This window comes from Stenella coeruleoalba (genome assembly GCF_951394435.1).
Source record: "Stenella coeruleoalba genome assembly, chromosome: 16".
Lineage (NCBI taxonomy): Eukaryota > Metazoa > Chordata > Mammalia > Artiodactyla > Delphinidae > Stenella > Stenella coeruleoalba.
Window position 1 is genome coordinate 55,863,436 of NC_137162.1, and position 18,614 is coordinate 55,882,049.

At 44.1% G+C, this 18,614-nt stretch overlaps 1 protein-coding gene across 14 annotated transcripts in view; it reads left to right on the top strand.

Moving 5' to 3' along the window:
- Positions 1 to 18,614, top strand: part of KCNMA1 (potassium calcium-activated channel subfamily M alpha 1) — a gene marked incomplete at both ends in the record, with an annotated part of 740,839 nt that overhangs the window by 431,113 nt on the left and 291,112 nt on the right. For 13 of the 14 annotated variants that reach the window (XM_079900389.1, XM_079900388.1, XM_079900387.1 and 10 more), the window contains 2 exons: positions 10,006 to 10,099; positions 10,952 to 11,063. The exons of the other annotated variant lie outside the window; for it this stretch is intronic. In XM_079900389.1, coding sequence (XP_079756515.1) covers positions 10,006 to 10,099; positions 10,952 to 11,063 — 206 coding nt within the window. The remainder of the gene's footprint in view (positions 1 to 10,005; positions 10,100 to 10,951; positions 11,064 to 18,614) is intronic. 14 annotated transcript variants of the gene reach the window in all.

Genomic DNA, 18,614 nt, shown 5'->3' on the forward strand with positions numbered 1-18,614 from the left:
CAAAAATAAACTCAAAATGGATTAAAAACGTAAATGTAAGACCAGACACTATAAAACTCTTAGAGGAAAACATAGGAAGAACATAAATCATAGCAAGATCTTTTTTGACCCACCTCCTAGAGTAATGGAAATAAAAACAAAAACAAATGGAACCTAATGAAACTTAAAAGCTTTTGCTCAGCAAAGAAAGCTATAAACAAGACAACCCTCAGAATGGGAGGAAAATATTTACAAATGAATCAACGGACAAAGGATTAATCTCCAAAATATGTAAACAGCTCATGCAACTCAATATTAAAAAAACAAATAACCCAATCCAAAAATGGGCAGAAGACTTAAATAGACATTTCTCCAAAGAAGACATACAGATGGCCAAGAAGCACATGAAAAGCTGCACAACATCACTAATTATTAGAGAAATGCAAATCAAAACTACAATGAGGTATCACCTCACAACAGTTAGAATGGGCATCATCAGAAAATCTACAAACCACAAATGCTGGAGAGGGTGTGGAGAAAAGGGTACCGTATTGCACTGTTGGTGGGAATATAAATTGATACAGCCACTATGGAGAACAGTATGGAGGTTCCTTAAAAGACTAAAAATGGAATTACCATATGACCCAGCAATACCATTCCTGGGCATATACTGAGAGAAAACCATATTTTAAAAAGACACATGCACCCCAGTGTCCATTGCAGCACTATTTACAATAGCGAGTCATGGAAGCAACCTAAATTCCCATCGACTGATGAGTGGATAAAGAAGTTGTGGTACATATATACAATGGAATATTACTCAGCCATAAAAAGGAACGAAATTGGGTCATTTGCAGAGACTTGGGTGGACCTAGAGACTGTCATACAGAGTGAAGTTAGAGAAAAACAAATATCGTATATTAATGCATGTATGTGGAATCTAGAAGAAAAAAAAAAGAATCAGTTGGTCAGGACTCCTCAGGCAGTTTGGTGAAAACTGAACCAGCATTCATTTGGCAAGACTCTGTTTTATGTAGTAGCTTAACTGATTTTTTCCATAAAAGTTTCTGGCAAATATTAACAGTAATTCCACTCTGGTAACAACTGTGATTGAAATAATTGTAGTTTGTAGATAAGCTGGAGAAAACAAGCATTAGTGGGTAGGTTGTCTTGGACATCATTCCAAGAGTCCAACAGTGAAGAAATACATAATCTATGGACATAGAATTGGAAGAGATATTTAGAAGACCTAGGACTGGTTCATCCCCCTGCCTCTCCTACATCCATGCTGAGCCAACCAGGCAAATGAAAACTCTTTGCTCAAGACCTGGAAAAAGGAGAATACACAATGTTGTGTGTCCCCTCATTAAAATGACTCATGGCTTTCTCTGCCGGGAGATCTTGGTTAATTATTTAGTATTTATGAGACTTGTATGGCTGCCTTCGTGGAAATATCATTTTCCAGGTGTTGCTTTTTTTAATATTACCCAAAATGAATGCTGTAATATAGAGAATCACACCAGATGTCAGCTCACTGCAAATCCTGTTGGGCATTTGAATTATATCGCAATACCTGATAAGGAGGCAGTAAAGCAGATACAAAAAAATAGAATGTGAAATAACTGATTCTGTCAGTTTTTGTTCATTTGGATGATTGCCTTTTGGGGCATTTTTCTACAAACAGTTCTTATTATCATTATTGTTATTACCTTGGTTTTTAAGATAACTATCACTTGTTCAGTAATTAGTCTTCACTCATTATCCGATTTCATTCTCACAACAGCCTTTGAGGTTTGATCCTTATCTCCAGTTTCCGGATGAGAAAACCAAGGCTTGGAGAGGTCAGATTATGTGCCCACAATCGTACAGCTAATAAGTGATAGAGCTGGGGTCTCTTCCACTGAACTCCAAAACTACCTAAAACTGCTAACCACTCGAGGTCAACTCACATTTTGCTATTGATTTACACACTTGCGTGCATTAGTGAATGAAAAGGTTCGGGATGAAGGTGAGAAGGAGCACCTAAGCTCAGATAGGTATATTGAATTTTTTTTTTTTTTTTTTTTTTTGCGGTATGCGGGCCTCTCCCTGCTGTGGCCTCTCCCGTTGCGGAGCACAGGCTCCGGACGCGCAGGCTCAGCAGCCATGGCTCACGGGCCCAGCCGCTCCGCGGCACGTGGGATCTTCCCGGACTGGGGCACGAACCCGTGTCCCCTGCATCGGCAGGCGGACTCTCAACCACTGCGCCACCAGGGAAGCCCATATTGAAATTCTTTGAGAAAATTTAGAAGAGCTCCACAAAAAGTGACAGAGATTTCATGAAAACAGATGGTCTCTGTGTTTCATTGAGAAATCCAGTGTGTAAGGAACTGACATCTTTTGTTCTCTCCAACAGCGATCTGTGTCATTTTCTTTGTCTCCTAGAAGAATGCTTAATTATTAGGACTCATCATTCAGGTAGATACCCTGAGCCATAGAACTGCTTTGAAGTCCACTGCTGTCATTGTTCCACGGTTCTCCAGATCACTCAGAGCTCAGGAAGACAGAGCACATAGGGTTCCAGAGAGTAGTGAGGGTTTATATACTGCCTCTCCATTTGTTCCAGTTCATTTCAACATGACCCTAATGAGGTATATGCTTGCGGCTGTTGGATTACATCTCATCAACTGAGCAGAGGCATAATTAGAAGCCTGCTGCTGTCAGAAAGTTTAATAGGCCGATTGATACAAACCCATAACTGAAGATTTCCCAGCAAAGCCATTTAACCAACTGGCTGGAGATCATGGTACAGCAGTACTGCAAGTAACAAAAAGTGTTTTCTATTCACATTAGAACCATTGCAAGGTCTAAGAAAAGTGTTTTATGATAAAACAAAGGGCCCATTCTGATGTTATCAGTAGTATTGATGAATGATTGAACAAAAACTTACCCATCAGCAATAACAGCATCTTAGAAGGTAACGACTTCACGATGTTCTATGATAAAATCACAATGATGGGGAACAGAAGAGGCCAGCTTCTGTTTGGTAAAACTAATAAAAACTACACAACTTACTGAATACATGCCCCACCCAGTATAAACGCCAAAGCACCAACATTGGAAAGATTAGCTCTTAAGTACACAGCTCTGTCAAGGGAATTAAAATGTAGGCACTAGGAAAAGCCACCAGATAGAAAGCTTTCAGCTTGGATCCATTCAAGGCCTGGGCAGTCCTGAGGTGCTGTCCAGTTTAGAAGACAATATTCTACGTAAAGATTCTTGCTTTCTCAATGACTAATTAGCATCACACCGTTCACACAAAATCCACGATTGTTATTAGCTTGCAAGATATTTTTGCGATACCTAAAATTATATGAATAAGAAAATTGATTTCTAATTTGGAGTACATTGTAAAGACTCGCCTCCCTTTTAAAATGTCTTGGTCTCAAATATTCTGATTAGCTAGGTGCTTTTATTTCTATTTTGTGAGCAGGAAAACCAAAGCACTTTGCTTATCCGATATATCCTAATGTTATCTGGAAAATCTCAAATCACTTAGATTTACTACCTCTCCTTTGCAGGTAGGTTTCTTAATATCCATGATTATATAATGTCATTTTTCTATATTTTGATGGAATGGGATGCAAAGCTTATTTGTTGTCTAATCCATGATTAGAAGTGTTAAAAGTATCTAAATATTATCATCCATTACCATATATATATATATATATAAAATTTTTTTTTTTTTTTTGCGGTACACGGGCCTCTCACTGTTGTGGCCTCTCCCGTTGCAGAGCACAGGCTCCGGACGCGCAGGCTCAGCAGCCATGGCTCACGGGCCCAGCTGCTCCTCGACATGTGGGATCTTCCCAGACCGGGGCACAAACCCGTGTCCCCTGCATCGGCAGGCGCACTCTCAACCGCTGCGCCACCAGGGAAGCCCTCCATTACCGTATTCATTCTTTTTCTTCTAGAATTAAGAGAGGCTGAGGCATCCATCTTTAGGCAGCTGGATAACTAGGAGTTATTTCTCTATAAGCAGAGGAACTTAGAGGAACTTAGCCTCAGCAGACAGCTGCATGACACCACTACCATTCAGGGTCCCAGGAAGGACTTTTGGGGATTAGTAATGTCCCACATGACAGTCTTTACAGAGGAGGGTTAGGTACAGGTTAGAGAGTTCAGCTTCCTCTGAATTTTCCCAGACCATTCGATAAACACATACATGTTTTTCTAGGGCAGCTTTCCCTCTTCCCACAGTCAGTCATACCCCATTGTCAACCCCTGTTGCTTTTATGTAAGCTCCATGGCAGGCCCTGTGGATAGCAGATACCATGTCTTACGCTTCCTTTTCCTCTCCAAGGATATGGCAGATTATCTGGAAAAGGAAGGTGGTATGGCAGAAAGGATACTGGGTCTGTGTCCCAACTCTACCGCTTAGCTACATGATCTTGGGTAGGTTTCTGAGCCTCTGTTTCTCTGTCTGCAAAATGGAGTTAGAACAAAATGTCTGCTACTATATATTTTGCAAAGTTGTGAGGACCAAATGCAATAGTATGTGTAAACTCTATACAATCGCCAGGTATTATTATATTGAATTGAATGAGGATCAACATTCCGAGACAGTTAAGAATTCCTTGCTCCTAGTGCTATAAGAATTCAGAGATGGGAGAGTTCAGTGAGGGCAGGAGTAATTGGCCGTGCCGTGCCTTTTGGTTGGCCTTGAAAGCTGCCTGAGGTTTGAACACAAAGAGGGAGGAGCATTTGAAGAGGCCACAGCAGAAGCGTAGAGGTAAAATTAGGAATATGCGGGGTGTCACATGCATGAAATTATGAACATACCAGCTTGTGGCAGCAAAGGGCTTTGACGTGGAGCGCGGTTGAAAATGGGAGATACAGGGTGAGGCTAGGTTTTAGAGGTTTTTCTCAGCCAGACTTGGAATTGATGCATGAGGCAGGAGAGAGCCATGATGGTGGATGAACGACACCGTTTAATTAAATTAATCCGGCAACATTGCAGAGGCGAGACTAGGAGAAGAGTCTGGAATCATGAAGCTTATTGTATTGATTCACGTCCGTAGCGTGTGAGCCTGAACTCTGGTGGTCCATAATCCTGGTGGGAATTGAGAAGGCTCCATCCAATTTAAAAAGGGACTCACCACAAGAGTGAGGAGAATTTAAATGTTGGAAATTATTTCACAAAGTGCTATTTTGTTCCTCAGCTAGTCCCTTCCCTCTCATGTGGTTATTTATTAAATTATCTCGGATATTTGCTGCTGCTGCTGTTCCTAAAATGCTTAACATTTCTTTCTCCCTCATAAATGACGGTCTCCACAACCTCTCCCAATCCAGCCCTCATCATTTTTCCTTTTAATCTTAAACTAAAAATGTGCTCCTCAGGCACTGTCTGGTTGTTAATTGGAATGTCATTGGTGAAGCTTGCATGGTGGCATCGTAATTACTTCCCTGTATTGTCTTAATTCCGCACCACCCCCATCGCCCTGTTCACATCTGAAAATGATAGTCTCTATTCAACCCCTTGATCTCAGCACTTAGTTAAGCGGTAGGCAGGTGGTTGTCTGGGGATGGGCTCGAACGCTTAATCCTCTTTGTTCAGGTCTGAATAGGAGTCACCTTGAGCAGCAACACCTGTAAGGAGTGTGTAGTTGCAGGAAAGTTCTTCAAGAGCTGTGGTTCTCAAAGTGGGGTCCCCGGCTCAGCAGCAGCATCTGGGAAATGCAGATCCTCAGGACCCCATACCACGCCAGCTGTATCAGGAGCTCTGGGGGTGGGGTCCACCAGTGTTTTAACAAGCCCTCCAGGTGCATGCTAAAGTTTGAGAAACACTCTTCTGGAGAAATATTTTCAAAGGGTTGGAAAGCCAGCCTCAGAGAGTTAGGAAAACAGACTTCAGAAAATACCAGGGAGGTTTTAGAGGCTGAGAAGAGAGGCAGTTACTTCCTTCTTGGAGATGATACAGGCATCACAACTGCTAGAAGTGAGATTTTTGTCCTTAGCCCCCTGCCCCTTAAAAGAAAACCTGGGTAGTCATTGCTTGCCTCATGCTTTGGAAAGATAAGTTCTGAAGTCAGTCTTCAAGAAGGGCTGTTGGATCTCCCTGCTCAAAGGTCTTCGTGGGATACTGTATCGTTAAATAGGTGAAAAAAGATATATTTCCCACTTGGGTGAGTCTCATTTTCCTCTGTAGAGACATCTAAATACTTAGGTTATGCTTACTTGATGGTCAAGAGGAAACAAGGGTTCGTATTCCAACCTGTTCTACGCTGAAAGTTTATCCCATCAGGAGCAGCTTTTTTTTGAGGTTCTTTTGAAGGTGCCCCAATCATAGAGTCCTGATCAAAATGCTAAATTTGCCTAAGGTTTTAGTATCACACTTGATCCATGGACTATGGGAGCCTAGTAATGAACAGTCCATCAGCTTACCAACTATCTTATCTTCTCTAATTAGTAAGTCATTAGTTAACCAAGAGCAATTTAGGGAAAGTCAGTTCTACTACCAGGTCTAGTGTTTTTATCTCAGTTCTTAAAACTCTTATTTATTTATTTTTTTTCTGTTGGCAACATATGTCCATAAAAAGCCTGTTCTGATGTGGGCATGCCTCATCAGAATGGCGATCCACATTTAAGTGTGTAATTCAGAGTCACTTTCCTTTGTAGAAAAAATAAAGTGACTTCTAGGTCTTAAAATTTCTGACAAGGAACTCTTCTATTTTACACAGGAAGGAAGAGTTTGTATTTCATTCTCCGTCCTGCAATGAGCATTAATCATTAAGATAAAGTCTCTTTGGGAGGAAAATAAATCCTGGCTTTTGTTGTTGAATTCTGTATTTTCTTTTTATAAGATCAATGAACTTCTCCCTGGGTTGTTTCCATTTGGGGAATGAAACGATGGGGCTTTAGAATCTCTGCTCTGTGGTCTTTGATTGTGTGAGTCCATGGACTAAAGGCACTCAGAGGATTTATCTTAGAGGGGATCCTGATAAACCGTTCTGATGCCACTTGAGAAAACTAGGCAGGACATTTCTCCTTGGGCTCTTACGGCAAGCAGGAAAGAGCTGAGAGAGATAGAAACCAGACTCCCTGATCACTCCGGTCCTACTGGGTTCCTGGGGGCTGGCCCTCTTCTGTTGCAGAGTTTCCTGCTTCTCTCCCCCTTCTTCATCTTAGTGAAGTGGCTCACGTTACTGGTGAACTTCAGCCAGAGGGAAAGCCTCCAGCACCAGCAGCATAATTTACTTCCTTTATTGTTTCAGCTCAAAGTCTGAGACTCAAGGAATGATATAAAAGGATGATTAAATCAGTTCTATAAAGTTTTGAATAAAAGACTAGAGAAAAGGTCTACTTTGGTTTCAACATTGTTCTCTGTAAGTCAGGAGTGCTGTTGAGGTATATTTTTCAACAGAGTGTCCTTTAGCATCAAGCCCTCTCATTGCTACCTTTAGGGATGGGCAATATAGGAGGGAACAGCAGAAATGACAGGGAAGTCAAGAAACAGTGCAAATAACTTGCTACAGCCTAACTCCTTATACTCTTTCAAACATCTACTTCCATTTGTGTCGAACCGAAATATCCTCAATGGCATTGAGCTAGCATCTCTTCCCCCACTGTTCCATTCTCTTCCACAGCCTAGCAGATACTCTCCCTGCTCGATGTATTTCAAGGTTACTACGAAATTAACTACAGAAGCAGTGGAATTAATAGGAGCGAGGGAACTCATAGGGCCCTCAAATATACCACCAGTAAATATTGTGAGAGCAATAGTAAGGTTATTGTGTGGCCTTGGTGAAGTGATACTGGGTTTTCCATAATAGACTTGAGAACCAAGACTTTCTCTCTGTCCCCTAAATTGTGTATCCATCAGTCTTGATGAAAACGAATTTATAATGCACAGCTAAGTCACTGCTGGCACAAGGGAAGACATGAGTGCAACACAGTATTTACCAACAGAGCCCCCCCATCCTCAATCTCTCTCTCTCTCTCTCTCTCCTCTCTCTCTCTCTCTCCCTCCCTCTCTCTCTCTCTCTCTCTCCTCCCTCTCTCTCTCTCTCTCTCCCCTCTCTCTCCCCTCTCTCTCTCTCCCCTCTCTCTCTCCCTCTCTCTCTCTCTCTCTCTCACACACACACACACACACACACACACACACACACACACACACACTGTTTACTCTTCACTACTTCTGTAGCGCGTCATACCAGTGACTTACATAGCACAGAGCTGCATTGTCTCTTCATCCCTTGGGATCTGTAGTGGACTTCTGGTCAACCTAGTTCATGTACTTCTTTTCCTTGCAGCTAGAGTAGCTAAGAACTGACACATGTGGACCTTGTGGGTCTTGTTCTTGAAACAAAACAAAATGCCATCATGGCTTGGGAATTGTAGAAGTGTCACTTGTTAACCCCAGGCCTGAATTCTCCTTTTTTCATTGAATCAATACCTGAGTAGGAGGCCAGGCAAAGAGCAGGGTGGGCTGTGGTGTTGAGTCTCTTTTGCTCCTGCCTCCTTTCAGCATTGGACTAAGCAAACTCCATGCTGTCTCTCCTCCCACTTTCCCTTAGTGAAAACCTAGCAGTTGCCATTTCCTTTATGCAAGAACTGTTTTTCAGTGTTTGTTTTCTGTTCAGTCCGCTTAGTGTGTAAATGCACATGTAGATTCCTCTTCATGCTTGTCCGGAGGCTTTTCCACATATTTGTGACTTGGGAGATGACAAAGGGCATGTTTGACTTGTAATACAGATGAAGAATGGATAAATCCGGTGCATGTAACGTGATCGGAGAATCCCACAGACGGACTCACCCTGCCTTTAAGTGGGCCCTGCATTCTCATACTGCACAGATTCCTGCCTGTTGAACAGCCAAGCACTGCCGCTACAGAAGTACAACTATACTAACTGGTATCGTGTACAGCAATTTCCGAAGTGGTGATACTCGGAAATCCTCCATCCTGCACTTCTCAAGCTAGCCCTCTCCTGGCCGGGAGGTCCATGTTGCTTCCCATCTGGGGGAAGTATTTTACTTCTCTCCATCCTCCCTTCTCTGCCTCACCTCACCTTCCTGATGTTCCTGGCCTGAGTAGAACCATGTGCTCACTGAGAACAGTAGACTGTGACTTTTCATTCACAGCTTTGAAAGGCTTATGAGGCTTTCCTGCTTCCCACCCAGCCCAGACCTTGGGACTTTTCACACTCGATCCTCTGATCAGTTTGATGCAGGAAAGCACATGGAAGCCATGTACCAGTTTGTATAGTCGTACACTTTTGAACTGCCTACTCTTGAACAAAGTAGAGTGTGCTGGGGATTCGCACTGGCTGCTTGACACACGCGAAGGCAATTAACCTGCATGCCAAAAAAAAAAAAAAAAATTAACCCTTAGAGTACTGCTTCAATATATTGGTTTCATGGTCTTGAATTTTACCAGTTGGGCAACGCTTCTTTCCCCAGATCAGAGTTCTGCATTTAAGTCCACATTTAGTCTCGCCAGAACATCAGGGAGGATCCTCTCCTCCACAGCTTTCCTGAGATGCTCCTGGGTCCTTTCTTACTAATCAACTGATGGCTTTTAGAAGGTCTAAAACACAGCCATTGTGTTTAATTGAAAATGGGCTTCATTTCTAATGTGCCAGAGAGTAGGAGGGACTGCTTTTAGCTTACGTTTGTGTCCTCTAAAAGAAGTCAGTTCTTTAAGGGTTAATATGAAATTGAGGAATTCGGTGGTTTCTTCTGCTTGTCCTTCCTCCACGGTGTCTGCATGAGCCTCTTTAGATTCTTAGCTCAACTGTCGAATGTTGATGAACATAGTATATGTATAAAATGATGAAAACAAATAAAAGAACAAAAGACTGTATGGTTGAATGGAAAGACCCCCTGGCAATGCTTGCTTGATGATCACAGGGGACAGAAAGACCAAATGTTTCATTTTATGAACGTTCATTTTGTCCTCTCCCCCAAGCACCACCACTGCACAGCAACGTGGAAGACTTGACGATGCTTTTCATTTACCTCTTGCTTTTTCTTCTTCCTGTCTAATAGCCCAATAGAATCCTGCCAGAATTTCTACAAAGATTTCACATTACAGATCGACATGGCTTTCAACGTGTTCTTCCTTCTCTACTTTGGCTTGCGGGTAAGTTTGAACAGCACTGCTCAGTAGCACAATGAGGCATGCACATCTTACACCCAGGGACCATTCCACATCAGCCATCCGCTCCCGCAGGCAAGAGGAAGCCCAGTGTTTCCAGGGGAGACGATAGATCCGCATTCTGATTTTCTGTGAGAGAGCCCTTTCCTTAGCTCAGCATTTCCTGAAGTACCTGTTCATTTTGTTCCGAGCAGGAGAAATAGGCATTGAAATAACTATTACACCTCTACTGGTCTACCGCTTTTCATCTCTCTAGTCACGCATGAATGCATGGTTACCTTAAATAGGAGGGAAGAAAACCTTCTCCTCTTAAGATTATGCTTATCAGTGCTCACTTAGCTGAATCCTGAGAGAATAGTGAGTTGTGAGGGTTGAATCAAGGGGCTAGATGGGCAGAATTTGCGGCTTGGGGGATTTATACTAGACCCTGTTTATGAAGGGAGCTGTACAGAATGTAGATTACAGAGATTGTGTGTGTGAATGAACGCATACATATATGCTTTATCTATAGTTATATTTATATTAGAGACTTTAAGAAAGGTGAGATAATTCAAACTTCCCTATGATGCCGTTGAAAACCACAGAAAAATATACTACCTGATCTTTCCCCAAGGCTAACGTAGCTTACAGTCAGTCTCTAGAAAAGACTAGAGAGTGTATGCAAATTCGAAGACAAAAATAGCATGTGATTGGTATAGATATAAGAAGAATATAAACTCTCCCTCCAGGCCCCCGTGAAAAAGCAAAACGTACCCTTTGGCAAAAGAGTATAGTTTGAATGCCGGCACCATGCTTCTCATTTTTTTTTCTCTCTCTCTTCTTTTTTCTTTCCCCCAGTTTATTGCAGCCAATGATAAGCTGTGGTTCTGGCTGGAAGTGAACTCTGTAGTAGATTTCTTCACGGTCCCCCCCGTGTTTGTGTCTGTGTACTTAAACAGAAGTTGGCTTGGTAAGTCAATCTCTCTTCCTTCCTTCTTTCTGGTTTCTGAGCCATGGCTGAAATATAGAATCTGGTGCATGTGGGGTGCATCAGAGGACTGGGAATCCACAGAAGGAAAGTTTTGTGGATTCATATGAACAACTCCTGGAGTTTCAGAAGTTGACGGTGAGAGTCCTCTTGGAAGCAAGCAGTAGCCCAGAAGGATGTGTACAGTGAGTGCTTCAGAGAATGTTTTATCATTGTGGAAGCCCGGCGGCCATCACTGTCACAGCCAGGACCTCTTCATTCATGGTTCTGTCACTTTTCATTCAACTGGGAGTCAGGACTGGATGAAGAAGCCCACGGGCACAAGGCCAACTTTCTGAGTAGCTGATTCAGTGCCCCAGAGGCCTGCCTGCCAAAGTTAGCTTCTGTCTGCTGCTTAGTTTTGTGATGAGTGGGTCCTGCCTGGTTTCTTTATAGTTGTGAGTTCCCTTATGGGGTGGGAGATGAGGTAAGTGTCTAGGGTCACCCTCACCTTGAGGGAGATCAAGCTCCTTTCCTGTGTTAAAGGAAGAGCTTTTGCTGGAGCTGTGTTCACACCTCACTTCCTGTGTCTGCTTGGCAGGTCACTTCCTGTGTCACGATTAGGACAATTTGGTGGGAAAAATAACTAGCTCAGAGGATGGTCATGACAGCCAAAGGCTTAGAGAGACAGCTTCGGGGTTCTCTTTGCCACACTGAATAATTTCCTCAGTGTTCCTTCTGTCATGGGTCTCCAGGGGAAGAGGGGAGACTGAAACAGGACTCGGAGGACTAGTTGTGGGATCCTTCTGTCTTTATTTTCAGAAATTTTTGGTCTTAACCTATTTTTTTCCAAAGTAATATATATATATGTATACGTGTGTGTGTGTGTGTGTGTGTGTGTGTGTGTGTGTGTGTATGATATCAACATTCAAAGATGCATAATGAAAATATTAAGTGTCTCTTCCGCCCGCATCCATCACTGCCCTCTCCCTGGCATGCTCAGCGTTATAGACGTTCACATCTTTCCTTCATGCTGATTTCACCACAAACACACACGGATGTGTTTTAGAGGTGGTGGTCTTTGTACAAAATCATTGTATCAGTCCCATTGCACTGCAGTTTGGCTTTCTTACTAACTGATAAGTGACAGCCATCCCTTCAGCTCTGTAGTGATTCATTTTATGACAACTGCACACAATCCCATACGTTGCCGTAGTGCATTTATTCAGCCGTGATCCAAATGATGCACCACATGATCGTTTTCTTTTCTGCTAGAAACAATGGCTTAGTCAACACTCTCATCCACATATCTGTACAATTCTCTCTCTCGATAGAATTCCTGGAAGAGGACTTGCTGGATCAAAGAGAATGTATATTTTCCTTTGTGAAGATATTAATGGAGAACTTTTCAAAAATGTTATATCAAGATATGCTTCTGCTAGCAGTATGTTTTGATGTCCTTGCTAGCACTGTGAATTTATTATATACCTAGTATCAAGTATTTTAAAAATAAGTATCTTTTATATACAATGTATGCAGTAATCACATACATACATGTATGTATGTATCTCTGTGTGTGTATCTTATTTGGATTCTCTTTTCTACTAGTTTTCTCATTAGCATTGTATTCAGTTGCTCAATGGAAATGTTTTCCTTCCTGATCTGAGGGGTGCTTGCTTAGATGGGGTTTTCTTGCCGGCACGATGAGACCGTTAGAGCTGCACACCAATCTGAGAAACATCCTGAGTGTTTGTTTGTTCATTTGCTCTGGTGCCTGGGGTCCCAGCCATTTCAGCTGAGCTCTTAACCAGCCGTGTGACCTGAGGAACTCACTCTTCTTCCCTCAGCCTGTTGTTTTTCATCTGTGAAACAGAGGTTGGGTTAGACAATCGCTAAGGTTCTTTCATTTCAGAAAATCTCTAAGGCTCTTGCATCATTCATGGGAAATTTGAGAAAATTTGGAATCTTGGTTGTTGCAGAGGACTGAGAACTTAGTGAATTAAATCACCAACGTACCTGGGTCAAGATTACGTATGGACTGCTAACCGGGGCTCTTTCTAAACCATCCTGTTGTGAAGAGTTCACACAAACACACCCCCAAACAAATAGACAAGGAACGAAGGAAGAGAGAGAAGGAAGAAGGGAGGAAGAGAGTGGGAGGGAGGAGAGAGAGAGAAGGGTGGAGGGGGGAAAGGAAGAAGGAAGGAGGAAGAAAAGGAATCTGCCTTCTCTTCCTGGCTGTGTTCTAACGCCTCTGCGCACTTGAACAACCACTCACTTTTCTGGACCCTCAGTTTTCCCATCAGAAAAATGGGGAGGTTTAGACTAAATTACCTTCCAGCCCTCATACTTCCTGAATCTGAATTTTATGTCAGGGTTCCTTGTGGTCCTAGAAGATGGAGAGGACCCCTACCTGACTGTGGTGGAAACATCCCTTCTCGGCAGCTGGTAGGGCTCGCCCCAGGTCAGGGTGCGGAGCCAGGTCTCCTTGCTGTGAGTGAAACACTCCCTGGAGTCTTAGTGTTGGGAGGACTTGGATGTTGTAAAAAACAACCCAGGCCTTTTTGTGGATGATGTCATCCTGATTATTGTACCGATGAGCTGCCAGAGATAAAATGAACATTCCCATGAGGTATGGCTTATAAAGTAAAAGGAATAATCCCATCAAATAGGGCATTTCAGGAAGTGCTGCCCTCCTCTTAGAAAATGAACAGTACTGGCTGAGGTTTGGGACAAGATGCAGGAGACTGAAGTCTGTCCCGGATCTGCACACGCTGCTTGAGCCTGGTCAGGAGCAGAGGGCTGTGCTGTAGCTGGCACCGCGGAGGATAAACAGTGAAATGAACACCACGCCCCCCCTCCCCGCTGCCCTTACCTTTTCTGGAGCATAACTTGCATCACGTTTGATTTCGTGTTCTTAATATATGGTTGCATATTATATAATACAATATTTATTTACTTTTTTGCATGCATCATCTTAGTGCATTGGACAGTATATTTATAAAAACAGCTAGTATTAATTCCAGCTGTGCTATGTGCTGGGCGCTCCGCTAAGCCCTTGCAGACGTGAACTCAATCCTCATAGCAAACCTATGAGGTAGGAAATAGTGTCCCATTTTACAGAGAAGGAGATGGAGGCTCAAGGAAGTTAACTTTCTTGTCCAGGGTCCTGTAGCCTGGGAGTAGGGAAAGGCGTGCTTTACCCAAGATCTGGTCTGACTACATGTCCATTCTCTTAGGCTGCTCTTCTGCCTCTGTCCTTACCCTTGAGAGATTTGGGGTTTTGAGGACTGGGTTGGGAATGACTAAGCAGCTTTGGCTGCCTTATGTTGGCATCCCTCTATTTCATCCTATCTCATAGAAGCTTCACTTCAGGCAGGCAGGGAAGGGAAGAGATCTTGCTTAAAAACACATAGCTCGTGTCTCCTTTTCTTCTCACTTTTCCTTGTCTACCTCCAGTTTCTAGAACTGCCATTAAGACCAGGGAAACAAATAGAGCTAGCGTGCAGTCTCCTGAGTCCCAGGGTACCCTAGCAACTTGGGGATCGGACCTGCTCCACCTGAGAGGAAGAGAGGGAAACAGATATATAGGTAGATACTGGGGGCTCCTGCAGGTCCTAGGTCCGTAGAGCTACTTGGATCGGTGTCATGTTCTGGGCTCCACCATCTCAATTCACGTCGTGCTCAGCCACTTTCCAATGGGTCGCTTTGAGCACAGTCATTTTCCCTGTCTTAAACTCAAGTCTTCTCACCTGTCCAATGGGGATAATAATAGCACTCACCTCAAGGAGTTGTAGTGGGGACGAGCTTCATGAACAGAAGCCATGATTATCCCCAGCCTCTCTTTCTAACCTCTCTATCATATTTTAAAGTCCCAGAGAAGAAAACAAACCGGAATGGAACCAAAAATAAGGCAGTGGGATGTGAGGACATCCATGTCGGCAGGCAGCAAGTCGCTGCTTATTTTAATTCCTGTTCCCACACACTAGCTTATTCACAAAATCCTCACTAAAATAAATGTACCTTGAAATGAGAGATGAATCTTATTTTGAGACTCGAATAACATGCTCTGGGGAGAACGCTTTTGTCTGTTTGTCTCATTCTTGTGCGAACTATGTCCCCAAGGTAGGTCAGTGGGCTGTGCCTCCTTTGTTTATTGATGTGTTTTTGTTGAGGGTCATCTTGTGGGGTTAAAGGAAGAGAGTGGAGGAAAAGATAAGAATACACGCACCAGCCAGTCATTTAACTGGCTGTTATTGAGCACCTACTGTGTACTCAGCCCTGGGATAAGAGGAACACATGCGTGGCCACCTCCTTTCCTAGTTTTACTGTGATTTCCAACATTGCCCCCTCTTCTCTGACTGATGAAATCAGGGTATGGTGAGGAGCCCCAGTCACTGAACTGTGGTCAAAAACTAAACATGGGCTTCCCTGGTGGCGTAGTGGTTGGGGGTACGCCTGCCGATGCAGGGGACACGGGTTCGTGCCCCGGTCCGGGAAGATCCCACATGCCGTGGAGTGGCTGGGCCCGTGAGCCATGGCCGCTGGGCCTGTGCGTCCGGAGCCTGCGCTCCGCAACGGGAGAGGCCACAGCAGTGAGAGGCCCGCGTACCGCAAAAAAAACAAAACTAAACGTGCTTCTCTAGTCTGTGTTAGACCTGGCCTTAGACCTTAGACCCTTTAGCAAACTCTGCTGGAAAATAGAAAACTCTGCTAAAAAATAGAAAAAATGAGTTAGTGCTCAGTCATAGGGAAATTAAAATGATGTAGAGTATCTGCTTATAAATACATGCCTGAGCAGTCCCTTTTTGTGTCAAAAGTGATAAAAACAGGACTGTTAAAAAAAAAAAGTACAGGTCCTTAAAAACAATGACAGGACAAAACATAGTTCCTGTTTGAGACCAAGGTTTCAATTTAGTTTTGGAACCAAAATAAACACTCATGCAACAACAGCAGGTAGCACTATCAGCTATCTAATTACGTCTGAAATCGCGAGGTCCAGGCTGCAAGGGCTGTGGCAGTTCAGAGAAGAAAGAGCTCACGTGGGTGGAGGAAAGCGGGGAGGCTTCGAGGGGCTGGGGCTCAGCTGAGGCTTGTGGTGAGGGGTGAGACAGGCAGAGCGGGAAGCAGCGAGCATCCTGTGCCGGAGAGGAGCCTGCCCTGTCTGGAGAATGGCAGGGGCCCACGGATGGTAATACCACCTGAGATAAGCAAGTGTTTTTACGGTGTGCCAGGTATCAGCCTCACAGCCCTGCCAGATGGACGTGCTTGTGTCCTATTGCTGCAGGAACAAATTGCGGCAGGTGTCGCGCCTTAATACAACACCCGTCTATTACCTTACGGTCTTGTGGGTTAGAAGTCCAACGTAGGTCTCTCGGCGCTGACATGAAAGTGTCTTCAGGGCTGTGCTCCTTCTGGAAGCTCCAGGGAAGATTCCATTTCCTTGCTTTTTCCAGCTTCCAGAGGCAGCCACAGTGGGCTGAGTTCTCACACTGCCTCTCTGATCTTTCTTTCTGTCCTCACCTCTCTCTGCCTCTCTTTTCTGCCTCCCTCTGCTACTTTTAAAGACCCTCGTGATGACATTGGATCCATCTGGATAACCCAGAGTACCCTCCCCATGTCAAGGTCAGCTGACTGGCGACCCTAATTCCCCTGCTATCTTAGTTGCCTTTTGCCATGTGAGTTATCGTGTTCACGTGTTCTGGGTGTTAACATGAACATCTGTGGGGGCATTATTCTGCCTACTGAAAGGGGTATTCCTATTATTCCCATGCTGCCAAAGAGGAAACTGAGGCTCATAGAGGGTAAGTGACTTGCCCAAAGTCATAGAGAGCCAGGAACTGTTAAGTTGGGACCCATGCCCCTGTTCAGACCTGTCAAGTGGCTCTACGTAGCGCTGTGGAGTCCAAAAGCTCTAGTAGGCATTGAGGGCCCTCTGTGCCCTTGACTCTTTGCACTTTTCCAGCCTATCATGGGAAGAGACCCACGGGGAGATCTTGTTTGGAACCAGAGAATTTACCCCTCCCTGCATTTCTATCTAGCAATGAGTTTTGTTTTTGTTTTTCTTGGGAACAGATGAATTACTAGATAGATGTGCCTGTGATCATTGTACTCAAGCAAGTTACAGAGGTCCGGGCACCCCTTCCTGTGAGGCTGTAGTAACCAAGAAGAACGTGTTTGGTCTGCATGTCCTTTGCTTAAAAGCCCTCTTTCCTTAGAGCTCATGCTTTCTTGCCTTTTTGGAATTTCCTTAAGAGTAGAGAGGAATGGAACTGGAGAATGCCAGATGAGCGAGTGAGCTGTGATGGTCTGTCACCATTTTCCCAAGGAAAGCAGTGTGCGGGGTCAGAGCCCCGCTCTCCCCTTTAGTGATCAGTCTTTCGGGGGGCTCGGCTGAAGGGCCAGGAGTCTCTTGTGTTGTCCATCCACGTTATAGGGCGTCTCGCCCCAAGGCCCCTCCTTTGCTTGAGGAATCCCACAACAGGTGGGGTGAGGTTCATATCAGAACCTTCATTAACTAAACTCTGCATTGGGGGAGAGTAATCAAGAATGAAAGCCTTTGGCTGGTTTCACTTTCTGGACATCAGTAGTTTTTAGTGTATTGATATTCAAAACAAAAAACAAAATAAAACCAAAAACCGAGTGTGATTTGGGCAGAGAGTAGAGGCCGGGGCCAGGCACTCAGCCCTGCCTCTCTTTCTCCTTAGACTTCCAGCTGCAGCCCCACCAGGCTGCATCTGCCCTGCTCGCCTTCCCTCGTCCCTGCCTCAGGAGTGAGTTTTTTCCCTGCTGCTCTGAATATCGTCTCTCTCCTCAGGAATGCACAGCTCTAATCCCACCTCCTGTGGGCAGCTTTCCCGTCCTCCCAGCTGGAATGAATTCTTCCCTGACCTTTATTTCCTTTGCTCTTGCGATTAATGTTGTAAGAGCTGTATAATCAGTCTGTTTTCTACTCACAGTTCGATCTCAACTTCTGTGGGTTTTGTGGCAGAGACCTTGACCATCTTGTGTTTTTGCTGTGTTCCCAGTGTCTGGAACAGTGCCTGACACACAGTTTGTGCTTGTTGAGTGAATGGGTGTCTTCTTCCACTAATGATAATAATGAACTTGCTTATTAAGAGCAGACACTGGGCTCCACAGTTCACAGGCATTATCTCAGTTAGCGTTTACAGCAACTCAATGAGTAAGTGCTGTTAGTCCAATTTTACAATTTAGGAAGCTGAGGTTTGGGGATTAGGTAACTTCCCCAGGTAGTAAATGGTGGATCCAGGACTCAGCCCAGGTCGGTCTGATTCTGGAGTCGGTGCTTTAAAATGACTAAGCCAGTGGTTCCCAAAGTGTGGTTGCCGGACCAGCATCATCAGCATCACCTGAAAACTTGTTAGAAACGCAGATTCTTAGAACCCAACCCAGACCCAGTGAATCAGAAACTCTGAGAGCTTGATCCAACAATCTGTGTGTTTTGCAAGCCCTCCTGGTCATCCTGATGTCCACCCAGTTTTGAGAACCACTGCCCTAGTCTGTGCTCGGGTGGTTTGCAGATTTGGTTGTCTC